At 45.6% G+C, this 19,083-nt stretch overlaps 1 protein-coding gene across 8 annotated transcripts in view; it reads right to left on the bottom strand.

The window, feature by feature from the left end:
- The window catches only part of PLD5 (phospholipase D family member 5), a 457,751-nt gene that overhangs the window by 32,583 nt on the left and 406,085 nt on the right, over positions 1-19,083 (bottom strand). For all 8 annotated transcript variants that reach the window (XR_005062463.2, XM_073216684.1, XM_073216683.1 and 5 more), the window contains one exon: positions 2,469-2,637. Coding sequence is in view for 7 of the 8 variants with exons in the window: in XM_073216684.1 (XP_073072785.1) it covers positions 2,469-2,637 (169 nt within the window). In the remaining variant the exon portion in view is untranslated. The remainder of the gene's footprint in view (positions 1-2,468; positions 2,638-19,083) is intronic.

A 19,083-nucleotide genomic window follows, 5' to 3' on the forward strand; every position in this document is an offset into this window, starting at 1 on the left:
AAGTCTTTGAGCAGGTATAGTATATGAAGTTATTGAATATAGATAGGAAAGACAAAAAAATACCTTTGTAACTTATGCTTTCCATAAGCAGAGGCCATACAGTATAATATTTAAGAGCTCAAGCTATGGAGTTACAAAGACTTAATTTGAGTCTTACTCCACTATTAGCTAGTGTCCTTGAGAGTGGTAACTTCACGTCTTTAAGATTCGTTTTCTATGTCTGTAAAAAGGGAATGGTTCCAGCTTCATTGTGTAGTTGTGAATATAAAATAATCCATTCAAAGTATTTAATGTAGGGCCTGCTAATTGTATATACTCATGAATGTAACAAATTCCTTCACTTTAGAAAATATTAAGCGCTTACTCCTTGTAGGCAATATGAGGTGGGGTGCTGCCATAACAGCAACAGGAACTTCACAAATGATGTAGCAATGGTTTACCAAAGGGGCAGTAAGCAGCAGGTAATTGGTATTGCAGGGTGGAAAGATGGAGACTCATGTTACGCAGTGGCAAAACATCTGGTAAAACCATAACCTGCATTTATTTGGAAGCAAAACCAAGCTACAGGGCAAGAGATTGGAACACAACTTGCTTGTAGTATGTTGGCTGTTATTAGTACTTTCAGAAAGTTATTAGAGGGGATAAATAAGCCCAGGGAAGGATTTTTCTGGTTTACAATCAGGTATGATTGAGGACAGATAGGCTGGAATTTTGGTGTTTCAAAGGGTTGGAAAAGCCTACTGTGCCTTGAGCTCAGGAGTAGAAAACGAGTTTGAAAAATGCCTTAAGTGACTGAGGCCGGTTAAGATTCAGTCCTGCAGTAAAGATCAGATAATTGGTATGATTATAATTGGTGCGACCTTCCCACCCAAGTCTGATGGCCAGAATGACAATATTAAAGTGAGAGAGGATGGAGAGACAGGCAAAAGTATATGGGCAAGAAAGCCTAATTAATCGTTTGGTTATTACATAGAAAAAAAAAGAAAACTTTGGCTGTGGTTACTGGCACATGGAAATGACTAGAAGCAAATACAGTGGAAGTGTACTGAGTTTCTGAGAATATTGCATTGCCAAAGGGACCACGAGCCAGAACAAAAACTCCTTTAACTGCTTATGTCTAAAAGCAACCTTGGGTCTTGATCTGAATGAGAAGGAGGACAACGACATCACAATACTGACCTAATAGATTTTACAAGTGCTGTGGACCAGTGAGCACTGTGGGTCATTGCGGGTCTGGGAAGGAGAGTTTTTCTGTCCTTATCCTGTTCCTGTTGTACGTTGTACCACTTCAGCCTGGGCTTGGAGGTTTCTGGATCTTGTTTTGTTTTTAGTTTCTATGTCACTAAACTATGAGATGCCTCATACAGACTTGCTGTCAAGAAGTGCACATCGCTGGGCAGTCCTACCCTTCAGGTATGCAATACCTGTGGGAAATGAGGGCTGTCTGCATGGGAAGAGAGCAAAACAGCTAGTGGGTGTGCAGAATGTCAGTTGTGATTCACAAACACGTGCCTTTGTCCTCTTGGAAACACAGCTGCCTTTCTGACCACACTCATGAACTGTCCCTGCCATTAGTGTGCCTGGGTGAGCGATTTCTGGGCAGTAGGATGAAGGCTAAAGGCATGTTCACCACCTCCAAGCTTACCCCATAAATGCTTCACACACCATCCTCCAATCTCTCTGCTTCTGATCGATGTGGATGCCCGGGGCCATCTTGGAAGCCCTGGAACAGCATTGATGGTTACAGCCCCTGTTACCCTGGATCCCTAAACACTGGGTGGAGCACTAAGGGACCTACAAGAGGGCCTGGTACAGAGTAGGGTCTCACTGCACATTCAGTGAGTGACTGCAGTGGAGGGTGGGAGAAGCTGGCACCTTTATAAAGAAAGAGTGTGCATCAGTCAGGTAAGGCATGGTGAAGAGCATTGTAGGCCAAAGGAACAGCATGTACAAAGGTCCTGAGGGGAAGAAGTGGGGTTACATTTGAGGACCAGAGGAGAGTCAAAGATGAACTAGAGAGGGAGCACACTGCGAGCAGTACCAGTTCCCAATCTTACCGCCCTCCAAGGATGCAAATATGGATAAGCATGTGGCCCCAGAGACCTGGAGCCAACACAGAAGCCCAGACCAGGACACTTTAGGATGGAGAGTCTGTGCTCATGCACGTTCCAATGCTCCACTGGTCACAGTCTTACAAATAAGAATAATAGGTGAACAAGGCAATTCAAACAAAATGGAGAGGATGCAACAGAAAGTGTGTGTAAAGAGGGCTAGGCTGGGAGGGCACCAGCAAACTTGGGTTCTAGTCTCCTTTTGTTGCATGTGATTGTTTTGAAGAATAACTGAACCAACCTTTTGAGGTATTTTTCACTAAGCTTGTTATCCTGGTTATTATTGGAAGTTTTTGTATTTGTGGACAAAGGAACTCAATGCTTTTTATTTAATAACGTAGCCCATATAATACTTACAACTTTCAAACTGCAGTTGGCTATTTCAGTGCAAATAGCTTTAAGAGATGAGATAAAGTTAAATGTAAGGGGGTCAGTTTCCTTCCAGAAGCTTATAAGGAGTCGAACTTTAACGCTTCGCAGAACTAATGCTTCTCTTATTTTCCCGTCCAAGTCTGGCCAGTAAGTCCTGCAGAAATAACATCCATATAGATAAAAATAAAACAAAGTTAGTCTGGGACAAGAAGTTTTATAGGCTATGAAGAACATTCATAACCTGCTCATTACTATGTTCTGTAATATAAGGATATCCTTGTAGGATATGTTGAAAAAATGCAAGTCTCCTGGATTAAAGCACCGAGAAATGATGCTGTACTGAGACCAGCTCCAGCTTAAAATGAGCTTCCTGCCACCAGGGCCAGCTCACGTTGCCCTCATTACATTAGCTCTACCAGGGCCTCAGTTCATCTGTGTGTGAGGAACCGACTTCCCACAGAATTCCAGTGGGGAGCCCTGGGCAACCCATCTCTCCCCAAATGCTGCTTAAATCTCCCTTCTTTGCTAACTGCTCACAAAAGGAGCTTCTTTTCTGGATATCAAAGCTTTCCCACACTCTTATGTCCAGACTGGTTTCTCTCCTGACCAAGCGTCCACCTACTCTGGGTCTTGGAATCCACATCCCTATCTGCTCAGCCTCTTCCTTGAATCTGTAACCTTTTGCCTTTACATCCTGACTCTTCCTTAGGCTGCAGCTTCTCCTGAAGTCCTGCTGAGTCTCTTCCACCGCAGCCTTCCCGCGGTTTCTGGTGTGGGGCCAGCCAATCCCCATAACAGCCCCATCTCCACCAGAATGCCCAATGTCACTTCTAGAGCTGTCACTGAATTCTCATATTAAAAACAAAAGAACAATGAACTTTGCCATCTTAAGGACGAGCCTCAAATTGCTCTCTCTCCCCGCAGCCCTGGCATTTGACGTCCCTCTGTTTAATCACACAAATCTTTTCCTAATTCTGGGCCAGTTCCCTCTGTGGGCTAATGACATTCAGACCTGAGTCTGTCAGTTGTCATCTGCATCTGCCACGGTCCCCTCTGCCTCCTGGCTGGCCTCCCACTCTCCAGGCCCCTCCACCCTCTTACCTGCACTAAACCTGCTCTGTCACAGGTGTAGGCCCAGATGCATGACCCTCTGCTTCTCCCTGTCCATCAGCTTCCTGTTCCCCTCCTCTGACAAGTCTGCTCCTGTTCTGGTCCCTTGGAGGACACTTACCCCTCTCTCTCCAGCTCTTGACAAAAATCTAAACCCTGTGGTCCTGGTGCTCTAACTCCCTTGGTCTGTGTCTACAGCCACAGGGCTGAGGACTACTGCCAAGACTGGAGCAAGTACGACACACCGTGGCCCTCTGCACCTCTGCCTGCCTGTCCCTGAACATGTGCTGGTCCGTTCCACCTCCTGTACCTTTCTGTAATAATTTCTTCAATGGTGCTTAACTTCACCCTGTTCAAGAGAACTTGTTTCTTCCCTCATCCACAAAACAGAGGCTCTCAGCCATGGTCTCCCTCAACTTCCTACTCCCTCTAGTCCCCTTCCCTCTGAGCTTAGAGGATAAGGAGTCCTTCCCACCATCAGCCCCCAAAGTAGCCCCTCTCACCAGGCTGTCCCCTCCACCCTTGGCACCTGCATTTATCAGTCACTGTTTCCTAAGAATAACTTCTGCCTCTCAAGCTTCCTCTTAGTTTGAGAAAAAAGCATCAGTCTCTCCATCGAGTCCCTCCCTTGGCCCTGCATTGCTCTGTGGCTGGTGCTCAATCTCTTTCCTCTTTTGAACAAACCTCTTGATAGCAGAACCCAGAGCGTCTGACTGGACTTCATCACCCACACACACTCCTCAGCCTCCTGCCCCTGGCCTCTGGCATCCCACTCTTCTGCAAATGTTCTCAAAGTAAGCAGTGGTGCCGCAACTGAAAATCTAATGGGTACCCTGCAATTCTTACTTTTCCATTAGACTAGGACACAGGTGGCTCTGTTGATGGTGCCCTTAGTCTGGAAAATCTATTTCATTGACTTTGTGACTCTAAGCTTTGCTACTCTGCCTCTTATCTCCTGGACTGCTTCTTTACTTTTCCAGGGTCCTTCTCTAAATACCAGCACTCCCTGAGGAGCCCATCATCTTCTGCTCTTCCCACTCCACATGCCATCTCCTTAGTGGCTTCAGCCACACACGTGGCTTCCTCTGCCCTCTATCGTCTGATATTCACATCCCAGGCTAACCCTTCTCAGACTTCATTCTGGATATTTTTATAAGATCTTATATAAGGTTTCCAAGAACCTCACATTCACAAATCTACAGTTTTTATAGCCTTCCCTACTGTGTATAGCCTTCATCATCTAATCACCCAAAAAGCCTGGCCATCATCTTTGCATCTGCTCTCCTTTCTGCCAGTCACCATGAACTTCAGAAGTCGTGCTATGCCTGGCCTGGGCCTCTACCAGAGCTCCAGATGGGTTTCTCTGCCTCCAGCCTTGTCCCTGTCAAGCAACCCTCCATGACCACCAAAGTGATCTGTCTAAAAGTGTATCTCATCCTTTGACTAAAACAGTGGAGGCCCCCTCAAAGTCACAAGAGCCCCCAGGGATTGCCCTTCTGGTCTGATCCTTGCCCTCTCCACTTTGCTCTTTCGAACCATCCTGCCTTGGACTCTATATTCTAGCACTGAGCTTGTTACATGTCCTGAAACTTTGTTCTTGCTGTCCCTTCTACCTGGGAACCTCCATTTCTCACCCTTTTTCTGACTCACTACTGCACATTTTTAAACATAATTCAGGTAGCATTTCCTCCAATTGGCTTCTACTACCCCTGAAACTGCCACAGATGCCCTTTCACTGAGCATTTTATAACATTCTGTACATGTATCTATTGTTCCATTCACCCCACTGTTATAATAATCCAATCTGTGCCCATTTGTCCCTATTGGATGGAGTTTCTAGGACCATATGCTATTCATACTTTAATCACTCTTGCACAATGTCTATTAAATATTTGTTGAATGATACATACATGAAAATATTAATACCGCAATGACTTATTGGCCTCCTTTTTTATTGAGTAAATCTGATATGTAACATTGGGTAAGTTTAAGGGGTATTGCGTATTACTTTTATACATTCATATATTGTAATATGATTGTCCCTTGTAGTGATATTCATCACATTGCATAATTACAGCACAATGTTATTGTCTATATTCATTATACTGCCCATTAGATCTCTATGGATTATTTACTACTCATTACATATTTGTGCCCTGAAACACTATCACTCTTATTCTACCCCCTGGTAACCACCATTTCACTCTGTTTTCTCTCGTTTTAACTTTTTAGATTTCACATATAAATGATATCATGCAGTACTTGCCTTTGCCTGACTTATCTTGTTTAGCATAATGTGTTCAAGGTTCATTCATCTTGCTGCAAATGGCAGGATATCCTTTTTCATGGCTGAATAACATTCCATTGGGCATATATTCCACAACATTTTTATCCATTCATCTATCTATAGATATTTGGCTTGTTTCCATATCTTGGCTATTGTAAATGTTGTAATAAACATGGAAGTACATATATCTTATCAAAATCCTGTTTTCATTTCCTTTGGGTGCCCAGCAGTGGAATTGCTGCATCTATTTTTAATTTATGAGGAACTTCCATATTGTTTCCCTGGTGGTTGGACCAATTTACATTCCCACCAACAATGTAAAACAGTTACAGTTTCGTCATAGTCTCACCAGCACCTGTTGAAGCCATTCTAACAGGTGTGAGACAATATCTCACAGTGGCTCCCTGATGACTAGTGATGTTGAGCATCTTTTCATGAGTCTGTTGGCCATTTTGATATCCTCTTTGGAGAAATGCCTACTGAGTTATGCCCATTTTTTATATTGGATTGTTTTATTTATTTATTTATTTATTTATTTATTTATTTATTTATTTATTTATTTATTTATGTTATTGAGTTGACTGAGTTCTTTATATATTTTAAATATTAACCACTTTTCAATATATGGTTTGCAAGTTTTTCCTCCCATTCTTTAGGTTGTCTTTTCATTTTGTTGATTGTTCTTTAGTTGTGCAGAAGCTTTTGAGTTTTGATTTATTCCCATTTGTTGATTTTGTGGCTGTTTGTACTTTTGATTTCATGCTCCCCAAATTATTGCCTTGATGTCAGTGAGCTTCTTCCTTGCATATTCTCCTAGTTTTATGACATCAGGTCTTATTTTTAAGTCTTGATATGTTTTGAGTTGATTTTTTGGGAGTGGTGTGGGATAGTGTTCCAATTTCATTTTTCTGTATATGCTTTTCCAGTTTTCCCAGAACTATTTGTTGAAGAAACTATTCTTTTCCCACTGGGGATTCTTGGGTCCCGAGTTGAATATTAGTTGACCATATATAGGCTCTGTATTCTGTCCATTGGTTGATGCATCTAATTTTGTGCCAATACCATACTTTTTTTATTACTATGGTTTTGGAGTATAGTTTGAAAGATGCATTATGATACTCTGGCTTGTTATTTTTTCTCAGGATTGCTCTGGCTATTTGGATTCTTTTGTAGTTCCATTCAAATTTTAGGATTGTTTCTGTTGTTTCTTCTATTTCTATGAAGAATACCTTCAGTACTTTGATGGGGATTTTGTTGAATCTGTAGATGTTTTGGGTAATATAGCCATTTAAAAATATTAATTCTTCTGATTCATGAATGAGGGATGTTTTTCCATTTATGTCTTCTTTGATTTCTTTCAGCAAAGTTTTGTAGTTTTCATTGTAAGATCTATCACTTCCTTGATTAAATTTTTTCCAAAGTACTTTATTTCTGATGCTATTGTGAATGGATTGCTTTCCTTATTTCTTTTTCAGATATTTCATCATTAGTGTAAAGGAATGAAATTAATTTCTGGACATTGACTTTGTATGCCATTTCACTGAAATTGATGATTAATTCCAACAGGTTTTTTTTTAATGATTCTCTGGATGTTTCTATACGTAGGATAATATCATCAGCAAATAATGATAATTTTACTTCTCCTTATCTGTTTTGGATGGTTTTTATTTCTTTATCTTGCCTACTTGCTCTAGGTAGAGTTTCTGGTGCTGTATTGAATAGAAGTAGTGAGAGTGGACATCCTGTCTTGTTCTTAATCTTGGGGCAAATGCTTTCAATTTTTCTCTGTTGAGCATAATGTTAGCTGTCAGTTTGTTGTATATGGCCTTTGTTATGTGGCAGTATCCTCCTCCTATTCCCAGTCTGTTAAGAGTCTTTATCATGAAAGGGTGCTGTATTTTGCCAAATCTATTGAGATGATCATATGATTTTTATCTTTAATTTTTTGATGTAACATATTACATTTTTTGATTTGCATATGTTGTACCATCCTTGCTCCCAGGGATAAATTCCACTAGGCCATGGTGTATAATACTTCTAATGTGTTATTGAATTTGGTTTGCTAAATTTTAATATTTAGTATTAATTGTTAAATTGTTCATTTTTGCATCCACATCATCAGGGATTTTCATCTATAGTGTTCTTTTCTGTGGTTTCCTTGTCTGGTTTTGCTATCAAAGTAATGCTGGCCTTGTAGAATGAATTTGGAAGTATTCCTCCTCCTCAATATTCAGGAAGAGTTGAGAAGGTTGGTGTTAATTCTTTAAATGTTTGGTATGATTCTCCAGTGAGGGTCACCTGGTCCTGGGATTTTCTGTGTTGGGAATTTTTTGATTACTGATGCAATCTTTTTACTCATTATTGGCCTGTTCAAATTACCTATTTCTTCCTGATTCAGTCTTGGTGGGTTGTATGTTGCTACAAATGTACCCATTTCTTCTAGGTTATGTAATTTGTTGGCATATAATTGTTAATAGTAGTCTCTTACAATTTTATGTATTTCTATAGTATCACTCATAACGTCTCCTCTTTCATTTCTATTTTTATTTGAATCTTTCATCTTTTTTCTTAGTCTAGTTAAAACTTTGTCCAATTTGTTTATCTTTTTGAAGAACCAGTCTTAGTTTGTTGATCTTTTCTATTGTTTCTCTAGTCTCTATTTCATTTATTTCTTCTCTGATCCTTATTATTTCCTTCCTTCTGTTAAGTTTGGGTTTTTTTGTTTTTCTTTTTCTAATTCTCTGAGGTGTGAAGTTAGGTTGTTTATTTGAGTTTTCTCTGATTTCTTAATGATTATTCCTGTAAAGTTTCCTCTCAGAACTGCTTTATTTTGCATCTCACAATATTTGATGTTGTCTTTTATTTTCATTTGTTTTGAGATAATTTTTTATTTCCCTTTTTATTTCATCTTTGACCCAAAGATTATTTAGAAGTGTATTGTTTTAGTTTCCACATATTTGTAAATCTCATTTTCTTCTTGCTTTTTATTTCTAGATTCATCCCACTGCGGTCAGGAAAGATAGTTGGTATCATTCCCATTTCCTTAAATTTGCTAAGGTTTTGAGGCTTATCACATGAATTATCCTGGAGAGTGTTCCATGTGCACTTGAGAGGAATAATTATTCTGCTCCTATTGGATAGAGTGTTCCATATATTTCTATTAAGTCCATTTGTTCTAAAGTAGGGTTCCAATCCAATGTATCCTTGTTGATTTTCTGTCTGGATTGTTGCTGATAGTAGGGAACTGAAGTCCCCATAATTATTGTATTGTGTATTTCTCAAGATCTTTTCATTGCTTCATATATTTTGGTGGTTGAGTGTTGGGAGTGTATTTTTGTATATTTATGATTTTATATATTCTTGATTTTGACCCTTTTATCATTATAAAATGACATCTTTTATTTTCTTATTACCATTTAGGACTTGAAGTCTATTTTGTTTGATATAAGTATGACTACATACATCTTTCTTTTGTTTCTATTTGCATGAAATATCATCTTCCATCCCTTCACTTTGAGCCTATTTGTGTCTTTAGAGTTGAAGTGAGTCTCCTGCAGGGAGTGAAAGGAAAGGAGCGACACACAGCAGCAATTCACCGGAGAGTTCCGCTTTATTAGGGAAAGGTGCTGGGTTATATAGGAAGGGGCATAGGGTGATTGTGGTGCTACTTCTACGCGGCTGGTGGCTGTTGGCTAGGTGCTGGGATTGGGAAGGGGGGCAAGAGGTGATTGGGCTTCAGGTGGCGCCAGCGGGAACCAAGGACCCCAAAAAGAAGCCGGAAGTTTGCCATCTTACTGGTGGGGAGCCTTCATTCCCCCCTTTCTCCTCTATGGGTTTGTGGATGTTGCTTTCTCTCTGACTGCTTCCTGCTGAACGGGGGCGGAGAAGGGAGTGAGGGCTTGAGGACCGGGAGGAAAGGGTTGATAGGACTCCCTGCAGTAAGGACGAGTAGATGTGGACATCTTCAGGTTTGGAAATCAATGAAGGTTCCCTGTAACCATAGGTCGAGGACCTGTTGATTCTAATGGTGCCAAGAGGATATGGGTGTCAGGAGACAGGTGTCTGTGGCCATTGTTTCCAGGAACAGTTTCCAGTGGAGAGAGAGGTCCATCTCAGCATGTGGTGAGGAGGTCACGTGAGGGTGAGGGATCTTCTGTGGCCAGAAGCTGGTAGTTCCTGAGTAAAAGCTGGTTGAAAGCTTGATTAGAGATTTTTCCAACTTGGGATTTGATGAACTTTATTATACAGGGTAAGAAGAGACAGACGAGAAGAATGACTATTATGGGGCCTGCAATGGGCCAGACCCAGGTAAGGACGGGGTTTGTTAGTATTGAAGAGAATGAGTTGGAATTGGAAGCAGGGTGGAGACTGGAGGCAAGGTCGGTGAGTTTGGTGATGTCAGTTTCTACAATGCTGGATTCGTTGATGTAATAGCAGCACTCTTCCCAGAGGAAGATGCAGGTGCCGCCCTTCTCGGCTGTAAGCAGATCTAGGGCCCGCCGGTTTTGAAGGGTGACTTTAGCTAGTGAAGTGACCTGTCTTTGGAGAGAGGCTAGGGAATTGGCAGTGGAAGTCAGGGCTCCCTCAAGTTTGGCGTCGAGATCTCTAACTGCCCATAGAGAGTGACCCAAGGCTCCTCCCGAAAACCCTGCCCCAGTGGCTGAGGTGATCAAAGAGATACCGACCATGATGGGAAGGAAAGCAGCTCTTTTTGTGTGCGAGGGCAAGGGAGGTTGGAGCTCAAGAAATTCTGCCATGCTGTAAAGTGTTAACTATGGGATTAGGGTGACGAGAATGCAGGGTGTATCGGAGTTGAGAGGCAGTGAGTTGAAAAGACTGCCATTACACCAAAAGAAGTGTCCCGGTTGCATAAAAGTCTTAGAGCCGGAGGTAGGGGTGTAGATAGAGAGGCAGTGAAGTGCGCTGGAGGGGGCTGGAGTTGGGCCTACACAGTGGTGGATGGTGAGATTATCTGCGTATTCTGGTTCCCATAGGGGTATGTCTGCCAGGGGGCGGAGGGGTTGTCCTTCTGCATGGAAAGAGTAGTTGGAAATATTGAGGGGCACGGCAGCCAGCAGTGGGCGCTGTAGTGATGCGCACAAGAAACAATTGGCGGTGTTGAGGGTGTGGTTGAGAAAGATGGTGGTGTCTTGAATGAGCTGTAACCAAGAGTAGGAGGAATAAGAAGATGAAGAGGTGCCACCAAGAGTTTGGATAATGACTTTCTCGGAATGTCTGATATCTGATGCAACTTGAGAGATCTGGGAGCGAGAGGGAACATACTCTTGAGAGATATGAAGGGTACCGTGGGGGGGTCGAGGACCCCCCATAGTAAACTGAGGCTGTTACTCCAGCAGCCCATCGAGAGTCCCAGGGATCTGGGGTTGATAAGAAGAATGAGCCGTTGGGATATTTCATGAAACGGTTGGAGGAGTAATACTGTGGGTACTGGAAGTCACCCATGTAGTGAATGGCGCAAGACCAGTAGGGACATCCCCCGTAGGTGTCTTGCCATCACCTGCAATAGGCTTGTCTTTGGTCATAGAGGAAGCAGAGGTAGGGAGAATAAAGGTAGCTGTAAATGAATACTTCTGTGGAGGGAGGAAAGTGGAGGTACAAAGGCTCAGAGCAGCCTTTCAGAGGGCAGTCTGGCGTGGCAATGAGGGCAGTAACTTTTGTTTGATGCTGTGTATAAGTCTGCCTGACTTTGAATTGCCATACAAAGGAGGGTGGGGCGGCCGGGAAGACAATAGGAATGAGGGAAAAAAGTGAGAGAGCAATAAAGGAGGAAAAAGTAATGATTCGGGTATGGATGGCAAAGGGGGTGCACGGGAGATGCGGAGCTTCAAGGGATCAGAGGGATGAGGCGTGGTAGAGTAGACAGCGTCTTGGGCTGTATCTGAAGGACTCTGGATTGTGACTGATGGGTCTTGGGTGTCCAGAGAAGGTGGGTCTTGGGTATTTGGTTTCAACCTGAAGATATGAATCCAAGGGGTGACAGAGTTATCAGGCAGTGAGAGCTTGGCGGCCGAGGGGGTGCAGAGAATAACTGGGTGTGGACCTTCCCATTTTGGGGTGAGAGAGGGCCGATCCTCTGGTGGCTTATAAAACACTAGTTGGCCGGTCTGTAAGACAGGAGGATTTTGGGAGGCAGATGGATCAGGAAGGAGCCAATCCTGATATTTCCACAATTCAGTGCGGAGGAGAGAGAGTAGTGGAAGGGCTTTATTGGGAGGAATTGGTCCTTTGTGGGAAGGGAGCCCCGGGGGTAGAATCGGGCGGCCGTACATGATCTCAAAGGGCGACGAGGGAAGGTTTCTTGGGGAGGGCTCGAATGCGGAGTAGAGCTAAGGGAAGTAAGCTAACCCAATCAAGGTGTAGTTCTAGAGATAGTTTGGTCAGGATGTCTTTTAGAGTCCTATTGGCTCTTTCTACTTTTCCTGAAGCTTGTGGTCGATAAGGACAATGTAAATGCCAGGGGAGCGAGAGCGACTTGGAGAGGTTCTGGATAATTTGGGCAGTGAACTCAGGGCCGTTATCTGATTGGGGGGAAGTGGGCATCCTGAACCTAGGAAAGATCTGGGTGAGGAGGATAGAGGCAACCGCGGACGCTCATTTGTTAGTGGTGGGGAAAGCTTCGACCCATCCTGAAAATGTATCTACTAACATGAGTAGGTATCTGGTGCGTCATACAGGGGGCATGTTAGTGAAGTCTATTTGCCAATCTGCAGTGGGGACATTACCCCTTGCTTGATGAGCCGGGAAGGGTTGGGCTTTGAGGAGGGTATTAGGGTTAGTGCATAGGCAGATGGTGCACTTGCAGGTGATTTGGTTAAGCAGGGTTTTGTCTTCACGAGAGAGAGGAAAAAAAGATTGTAAAAAATGGATCAAGGATTGGGGGCTGGGATGGAACAGATCATGTAAGAGGCAGAAGAGAGACTCTTTGTCCTGAGAGCAGAGGGTGTCTTGTGATAAGGCTAAAACCGCAAGGGCAGACGGATTGTTGTCTGGTGTGTCTTCTGATAGGGCAACTGACTGGGCTACTCTGTCGGCTTTGTTGTTACCTCTTGCAATGGGGGAGTCATCCTTTTGCTGTGATTTGCAGTGGACTATGCCTAGTTGGTGTGGGAGTTGTGAAGCCTCTAGAAGTTTAGTAATTAAGGCTGAATTAGTTATGGAATTCCCTTTTGTGGTGAGGAGGCCTCGTTCTTTCCATACTGCCGTGTGAGACAAGAGAATGTGGAATACGTACTTGGAGTCAGTGTACAATGTGAGAGACGTGTCCCGGGCCAGAGTGCAAGCTCTGGTGGCTGCAATGAGTTTGGCCTGTTGATTGGTTGTACCGGGGGGTAGCGCTCGTGCCTCAATGACATCTTCGAGGGACACTACTGCGTATCTTGAGTAGTGGGTGCCCTCATGTTTAAAGGAGGACCCATCAGTAAACCAGATGAGGTCGGAGTGTGAGAGGGCTCATTCGGAGATCATGGAGTGGCACGGAAGGAAGTTGTGAAGGGCTTCTAGGCAATCATGCGAGGGAGTATGAGGAGAGTAGGGTAGAGGAAGAAGAGTGGCCGGATTCAGGGGCTGGCAGGGGAGGAAAGAAATGGTTGGATTTTGGAGGAAAGAGGATAGTAAGGTCAGGAGTCTGGAGGGAGGGAGAGTCTGTAAACTTTTGTAGGTTAAGAGATCTTTTAGGTGATGTGGGGACAGAATGGTAAGGGGTGCTCCAAATGTTAGTTTATGAGCTTCTTTCTGCAAGAGCTGTCCAGCGGCTAATTCCCGTAGGCAGGGGGCCCATCCCCGAACTGTGGGGTCTAATTGCTTAGAGAGATAAGCTACTGGGGCAAAGGATGGGCCATAATATTGGCCTAGGACTCCTAGAGTTTGACTGGACCTCTCATGAATGTATAGTGAGAAGGGCTTCGACAAATCAGGAAGATGGAGAGCTGGAGCTTCCATAAGGGCTTGACAGAGCTTAATGAAGGAGTGTCGGGGTGAGGATGATAATGGTTCTTCAGGGGGGCCCTTGCTGAGGTTGTATAGGGGTCTTGCCAACAGGGAGAAGTTAGGGATCCACGCTCTAAAATACCCAGCCAGGCCTAGAAAGGAAAGGATTTCTGTCTTGGTTTTGGGAACGGGCAGGTCAGAGAGGAGTCGTTTTCTGTCTAAGGTAATGGACTTTCTTTGTTGAGACAGAAGGAATCCAAGGTAAGTGACAGAAGGGGAAGAGATTTGAGCTTTGACGGGGGATACCCGGTAACCTCTGGAAGCTAGAAGGTTAAGTAGAGACACAGTGTCAAGTTGAGACTGTTCCCATGAGGGACTGCAGAGTAGAAGATCATCTACATATTGTAATAAAGTGGACTTGGGGTGATCATGATGAAACTGTTTGAGGTCTTGAGCTAGGACTTGTCCAAAAATACGGAGACTATCTTGGAAGCCTTGTGGCAAAACTGTCCAAGTAAGTTGTACAGAATGTCTGGTGTATGGGTCCGTCTAGGTGAAGGCAAAAAAATCTTGGGAGGAGTGGTCTAGAGGGATAGAAAAAAATGCGTCTTTGAGATCTAGGACTGAGAAGTGGGATGCTGAGGCAGGGATCTGCGATAAAAGGGTGTATGGATTTGGAACTAAGGGATGGATAGGGACAACGGCCATGTTGATGAGGCGAAGGTCTTGGACGAGGTGGAAAGATCCGTTGGTTTTTTTAACAGCTAATATGGGGGTATTAAATGGGGAGTGAGTGGGTCTGAGGTAGTTTTTGTTTAAGAGATCTTGAATGATGGGTTGGAGGCCTATGAGGGCTGAAGTGGTTAGAGGGTATTGGGCCTGACAGACATACTGAGAGGGGTCACATAATTTGATAGAGGCAGGGGGACATAGGGCCACGGAGGGGCTTGTAATGTCCCAATCTTTGGGATTCACAGGGTGTATGAGGGCAGAACCGGAGCTTTCATTGGGTAGAGGGGGGTTGTCGGCTATGAGGGCCATCAGAAAGGGAGTACTGGGGGCTGTGGGAGTGGATATAGTTATGGAAACGTGGAGGAGGGAAAGGATATCTCGTCCTAGTAAAGGGATGGGACACTGGGGCATAACTAGGAAGGAGTGGGAGAAAGGTATGGGATTGTCTAGGATTGTGCATAAAAGGGGGGGGTTTAATGGGAAAATCTGTTTACCTCCTACCCCGACTATAGGAGTAATGGCTGGCTTGGTAGGGCCCCGGTATTCTCGCAAGACTGAGAAGGTGGCTCCTGTATCTAGGAGGAAGGAGATGGGGCGACCGTCTACTGTTAAAGTAACCCAGTAACCCTGGGCTCTTGTTTGGTGATGGAAATGGTCAGGTGAGAAGCCCCCGGGCCCCATCAATCTTCTCCTGCCAGCCCCACTACGGCAGGCTTAGGATGGGGGTTGTTCGTCCAGCCTCCCCTTCGGGTGGTTGGGCAATCAGACCCCCAGTGGCCCTTTTTGTTGCATCTGGGGCATGGGGTGGTAGGAGATCTGGGGGAGGGGCACGCCCTTGACCAATGTCCCTCTTTTCTGCACTTGAAACAAGCTCCTGGGGGGGGGCTTGTCTGTAGAGGGGTGCCCAGGTTGTGGTTTTATCAGCTGGGCCAACATCTGGAAATTGGCCTGATCAGCCTTTTGTGTACGGCGTTCTTTCTTCTCCTCCCAGTTATGGAAGACTTTAAAGGCCACTGTTAGGATCGCAGTCTGTGGGGTAGTGGGGCCCTGTTCTAACTTTTTGAGTTTAGCTTTAATGTCGGGGTAGCTTTGAGCTAGGAAGTATGTCATAAAGACCTGTCTTCCTTCAGGTGTTTCTGGGTCCAGGCTGGTATACTGTAATAGGGCTTGAGTGAGTCTGTCTAAGAACTCGGAGGGGGTTTCATTTCTCTTTTGAATTATGTCTTGGAGCTTTTGAAAATTGACTACTTTACGAGCTGCCTTTTTCAGACCTGCTATTAAGCAGGAGGCAAAAATATCTCGAGAGTGGAGACCCACGGCGGTGTTATAATCCCGTGTGGGTCTTGTTCGGGGACAGCAGTGGGGCCAGGGGGACAGGTGGGGTCAGTCCTGTGGGTTTTGATAGCATGCATTTGGGCGAAGTCCCAAGCTCATCTACTACGCTCTTCAGGGAGGAGAGTATTGGCCAGGAGCATGAAAATGTCATGATGCGTGAGGCTGTAAGACTGGAGGGTCCATTGAAACTCCCTGATGTATGTCATGGGATCAGTGGAAAAGGAACCTAGGCATTTCTCTAGTTGGGCTAAATCTCCTAAGGAGAAAGGGACGTGAACGCGCACGATGCCTTCGGATCCTGCTACTTCCCGGAGGGGGGCGATAATTTTGGGAGGCCCTCGGGACCGAGTCTGAGGGGGACTGAAGGGTTCTGGCTCAGTCTGTGCGGGGGAAACAGGTGATGGGGCAAAGCCGCAATAATTTTGGGAGGCCCTCGGGACCGAATCTGAGGGGGCAAAGACGGACGAGGCTCCTGGAACATAGTTAGAGGGGGGCTGAAAGGCTCAGGCTCAATCTGTGGGAGGGGGGGAGGTGAGGGGGACGGAGGAGGAGGGGGAGGTGCAGGAGGAGATGGTGGAGGAGGGGGAAGGGAGAGGATGGGAGGCTTCCGCCGCAGGGAAATAGGCAGCAGTGGCGGCGGTAGAGGAAGGGGGAGGGCCTGTTGTAGGAGAACAAGGGGTAGGGAGAGGACGGGAGGCTTCTGCTGCGGGGAAAGAGGCAGCGGTGGCGGCGGTAGAGGAAGGGGGAGGGGCTGTTGTAGGAGAAGAAGGGGAAGGGAGAGGACGGGAGGCTTCCGCCGGGAGGAAAGAGGCAGCGGCGGCGGGTGGAGGGGTTGTAGGAGTGGGAGGGGCTGAAGGGGTAAGTCTGTATTGCGGAGGCTTGTAGGCCGGGTCAAAGGTAATTGAAGAGGGACTGGGAGTGTGTGGAGGGGAGGGAGATGGCTTGCAGGCGAGGAGAACTTGGGGCGGGGAGCAGGTGGTGCAGAGGCTGGGATTTTGAGCTAGGAGGTGAAAAGCTTCGATATATGGAATCTCCTTCCATTTTTTCAGGCGCTGGCAGTAGTTAAAGAGATTGCGAGTGATGTTAGGATCAAGAGTTCCCCCTGCGGGCCATTGGTTGTTATTGTCTAGGGGGTATGTTGGCCAATCTTGGGAGCAATATTTATGGAGAAGTTTTGGTTTTATATCAGGCGTCAGGGAGAGGGTAGCCAGATGCTTAAGCAGGCATTCAAGAGGTGAACTTTCAGGGAGGGAAGAGGAGGCTCCCATGGCTAAAGGACAGAGAAGGAGACAAACAGGGGAAGATGAACAGAGATCCTCGGACTGGAAGCAGACCGCAAGGAGACAAAGGGCATCCCCGATGATCCTTGGTGGTCTGCAGAAATTGGTATATGAGTTGGAATTTCTTAGGAAGTGTGGGTCGTCACTTAGGAAGTGGGGAGGAAAGGGAGCGTTCTCATCTGCAAAGGAGTCACCTCGTTTATGGCTGTTGGAGGGGGGGCCTGAGAGTCTGCTGCAGCTGTGAAGGCCTGAGGCGGGGATTTATGGCTGTCAGAGGAGGGGCCTGAGGGTCCGCCGCAGCCGTGAAGGCCTGAGGCGGGGAGAGTTCCCTCTTCGTCCCCGAGCGTCAGGGCCTTGCCGAACGATCACGGTCAATGGCACTGCGATAGCTCGGAGAAGAGTGGCCCACCCCAGGGAAATTTTGCTTAAAAAGTTTCAGCACTGATGGAAGGGATAGTGAATGCATTTATGACTGTTGGAGGAGGGGCCTGGGGGTCCGCTGCAGCCGTAAAGGCTTGAGGCGGGGATTTATGGCTGTCAGAAGAGGGGCCTGAGGGTCCGCCACAGCCGTGAAGGCTTGAGGTGGGGAGAGTTCCCTCCTCGTCCCCGAGCATCAGGGCCTTGCTGGACGATCACGGTCAATGGCACTGCGATAGCTCGGAGAAGAGTGGCTCACTCCGGGGAAATTTTGCTTAAAAAGTTTAAGGCCTGAGGTGGGGGTTTATGGCTTTTGGAGGAGGGGCCTGAGGGTCCACCGCAGCCGTGAAGGCCTGAGGCGGGGAGCGTTCCCTCCTCTTCCCCGAGCGTCAGGGCCTTGCCGGACGATCACGGTCAATGGCACTGCGATAGCTCGGGGAAGAGTGGCCCACTCCAGGGGGAAAACTTACCTAAAGGCCAGAGAGGAGTGGTGAGTGTGATGAGCCAGTGCCGGAAAAAGAGGACGAGGGCAAGCTGCTGCTGGTGTTGGGGGGAAGACGGGGCCCAGTTGGGGTGTCCTGTCTCCCGGGTTTCGGCACCAATGAAAGGAAAGGAGCGACACATAGCAGCAATTCACCGGAGAGTTCCACTTTATTAGGGAAAGGTGCTGGGTTATACAGGAAGGGGCATAGGGTGATTGTGGTGGTACTTCTACGGGGCTGGTGGCTGTTGTCTAGGTGCTGGGATTGGGAGGGGGGCAAGAGGTGATTGGGCTTCAGGTGGCGCCAGCGGGAACTGAGGACCCTGAAAAGAAGCCGGAAGTTTGCCATCTTACTGGTGGGGACCCTTCAGGGAGCACATAGTTGGGCCTTGTTCTTTTTGTTTGTTTGTTTGCCTGTTTGTTTGTTTTTATCTTTCCATGCATCCTGTGCCTTTAGATTGGTGAATTCAATCTATTTACATTTAGGATGATTATTGATATGTGAAGATTTAATATTGCCATTTAATCTTTTACCCTGGTTATTTTCCCTCACTATTGTTTCTTTTTCCTTCTGTTTCTGTCTTCCTTTGTAACACGGTAGTTTTCCAGGCTGATTTGTTCAGTGTCCCCCCCAAACCTTCTTTTTTTTTTTTTTAAATTACAAATAACATTTATTTTCCAAAGCCCTGTTTCTTTTTTCTTACCGTCTCCTGTTTTCTTCTGAAGTTTTCTGGAATACAAAACTATAAACTATACAGAACTCACAAGTCTTTAGGGTATAGTGATTAGGATGAAGCAAAAGTTTATGGATATTTAAATGGCCTCTAGGGAATTCAAGTTTGCTGTGATTTTTCTGTGGTTGATAACAAAGCACTGCAATTTGTTTTTGCTCCATGATTACTTCGGGATGCCTAACCTCATTCCTGCACTTTCAAGGCCAAAGAGTGACCATGTTTCAAAGGTTTCTGGGCCCTCTGCTCCCTGACCTGGGGAGAAAGCATTACACAAGGG

The sequence above is a fragment of the Manis javanica genome, chromosome 11, assembly GCF_040802235.1.
Source record: "Manis javanica isolate MJ-LG chromosome 11, MJ_LKY, whole genome shotgun sequence".
Taxonomy (NCBI): domain Eukaryota; kingdom Metazoa; phylum Chordata; class Mammalia; order Pholidota; family Manidae; genus Manis; species Manis javanica.